This window comes from Mus pahari, chromosome 19 (genome assembly GCF_900095145.1).
Source record: "Mus pahari chromosome 19, PAHARI_EIJ_v1.1, whole genome shotgun sequence".
Taxonomy (NCBI): domain Eukaryota; kingdom Metazoa; phylum Chordata; class Mammalia; order Rodentia; family Muridae; genus Mus; species Mus pahari.
Window position 1 is genome coordinate 76573142 of NC_034608.1, and position 2402 is coordinate 76575543.

The following is a 2402-nucleotide window of genomic DNA, read 5'->3' on the forward strand; positions in this document are numbered from 1 at the left end:
GGAAAGGCGCTGGATGCTGGGGGGCTACTCCCAGGCGAACATCCCTCCTTGGGCGGGGAAAGGTGCCGGTGCCGGATCAGCCTGGGGACTGCTGCCAGGCGAACACCCCTCCTTGGGCGGGACCGGCGCCGGACGACCGGGACCAGACCCGGGTCCCTCCTCAGCAGTCNGCTCTCTCCCCGGCAGTGCACCGGAGCAAAGATCAGGACTTTTTTCTTATGTGGACTTTTGGAGTCTTACCAGTTATTGTGGTTTAGTACATGGAATGGTCTAATCCTTATTAGTATTGCAAAATCATTTCATGGGCCCATCTTTGTGATCTCGTCTCTCAATACTGTTTCTTCCTTTCTGCCCCACCTGTGTGAAAATTATTTCTCTGTCATTTTATCTATGGATTCCCCAGACTTTATTACATTACAATTGGGTATGCGGCAATTACTTCCTTCCTTCATAGATTTTAGTTACTCAAAGAATGCATTATGTTTCATTTATGTTTGTACCTGCCTGTTATATTCAACAGCATTGTCTTTACGTTTGCCAAGAGCTGAGCCATGGACTTGGGAGTTAGGCATTTTTGTATTCAAAAAACATTCATTGAGTTAGAGTGAATAAAATTGTATACCTAAGTAATTGCTAACAGTATTCTGAAGTTCCTAAACAATGTTTATTAATAGTGTCAAACTCTCAGAAGCAAATTCTCTTTATAAGAGTTGAACAACAACTTTTAGTGTTTATATTTTTCAACTGAATTTATCATTTCTCTTTTAGGATTTATTCGCACGGATATGACAAGACACTTGAAAGAAGAACACTTCAAGAGAAACATCCCTCTTGGGAGGTTTGGAGAAACTCTTGAGGTAGCACATGCCATTGTGTTTCTTTTAGAGTCACCATACATCACAGGCCATGTTCTTATCGTGGATGGAGGATTGCAGCTCACCATCTAATTAGAGATGATGTTAACTGTGATGGCGCTTTGGGTCAAGCACACATTTCCCTATTAATTAAACAATCCCATCTATATGGGTGACATTTGCTAATGGAAACAAATCAGCTAATGGATGCTACAAAGGATTCCATCTGTGTATGAACATGTCTCAAAAAACAAAGTGTAACCAGTTGTAATCTAAAGGGGGTGAATTCTCTGTCTTATAGACCATGGACATTTTTAAGGGTTATTGTGATACACCCGAATCAAGCTGGATATTAAAGACTTCAACCTTCTAGACTGTTGCTAAAATAAGAGTATTTACAGAAGACTGAGGTACAGTTTTTATTGTTACTTTTTTTTTTCCTGTGGTAAAACACCATGGCCAAAAGCAATATAGTGGAGAAAAGGGTCCCTTGATGTGTGTGGCAGGGAAGATGGGGCAGCAGTCCGGGCAAGTGTGGTGCAGGGAGCAGAGCACTTGCTGGCTGCATTTCATCCACATTCCAGAAGCAGAGAGAGGGAGCAGGAAGTGGAGCCAGGATGTAAAATCTCAGAGCCCACCCCCAGTGACGTCCTTCCTCCAGCAAGTGGATCTTTATTTTTCCAAACAATGCTACCAACCAGGGACCAGGCGTTTACACATGAATCTCTAAGGACATTTCACATTCAGTCCATCATATTACTTGAGCAGCCTTGCTGAAGGCTACTTTGGTTTGCTTTGTTTTTGCATTTTGAGGCAGTATTTCACTATACCTCTGTGAAATATTGTATCTACATGTGCACAGGCAACCATGTATTTAATACATGTTGGAAAAAATGTCAATTAGAGAAAGGTATTATTAGTTTAGAGAGGATTTTTCTTTCCTTTACCCCTTACCCACCCTGTTTCACACCACTTCCCCTCCCATCACCTGTCTACCTGACTACCTCCACTTCTTCATCTTCTTTTTTTTTTTTATTAGATATTTTCTTGATTTACATTTCCTTATAGATTCATTTGTAAACACCTGGTCCCTGGTTGGTAGCATTGTCCCCTTTCCTAGTTTCCCCTCCAAAAATCCCCTATCCCCTCCCTCTTTACCCTGCTCCCCAACCTACCCACTCCCATTCCTGGTCCTGGCATTCCCCTATACTTGGGCATAGAACCTTCACAGGACCTAGGGCCTCTCCTCCCATTGATGACTGACTAGGCCATCCTCTGCAACATATACAGATAGAGCCACAAGTCCCACCATGTGTTTTCTTTGATTGATGGTTTAGTTCCAAGGAGCTCTGGGGGTACTGGTTAGTTCATATTGATGTTCTTCCTATGGTGCTGAAAACCCCTTCAACTCCTTGGGTACTTTCTCTAGCTCCTTCATTGGGGACTTTGTGCTCTGTCCAATCGATGATTGCGAGCATGTACCTCTGTATTTGCTAGGCACTGACAAAGGCCCTCAGGAGACAGCTATATCAGGCTCCTGTCAGCAGG

General features: G+C 43.1%; 1 protein-coding gene across 1 annotated transcript in view; it reads left to right on the forward strand.

The window, feature by feature from the left end:
* Positions 1-1224, forward strand: part of Cbr4 (carbonyl reductase 4) — a 15765-nt gene extending 14541 nt beyond the window's left edge. The window contains exon 5 of the mRNA XM_021219698.1: positions 769-1224. Coding sequence (XP_021075357.1) covers positions 769-947 — 179 coding nt within the window. The 3' untranslated portion in view covers positions 948-1224. The remainder of the gene's footprint in view (positions 1-768) is intronic.
* Positions 1225-2402: the final 1178 nt, after the last annotated feature.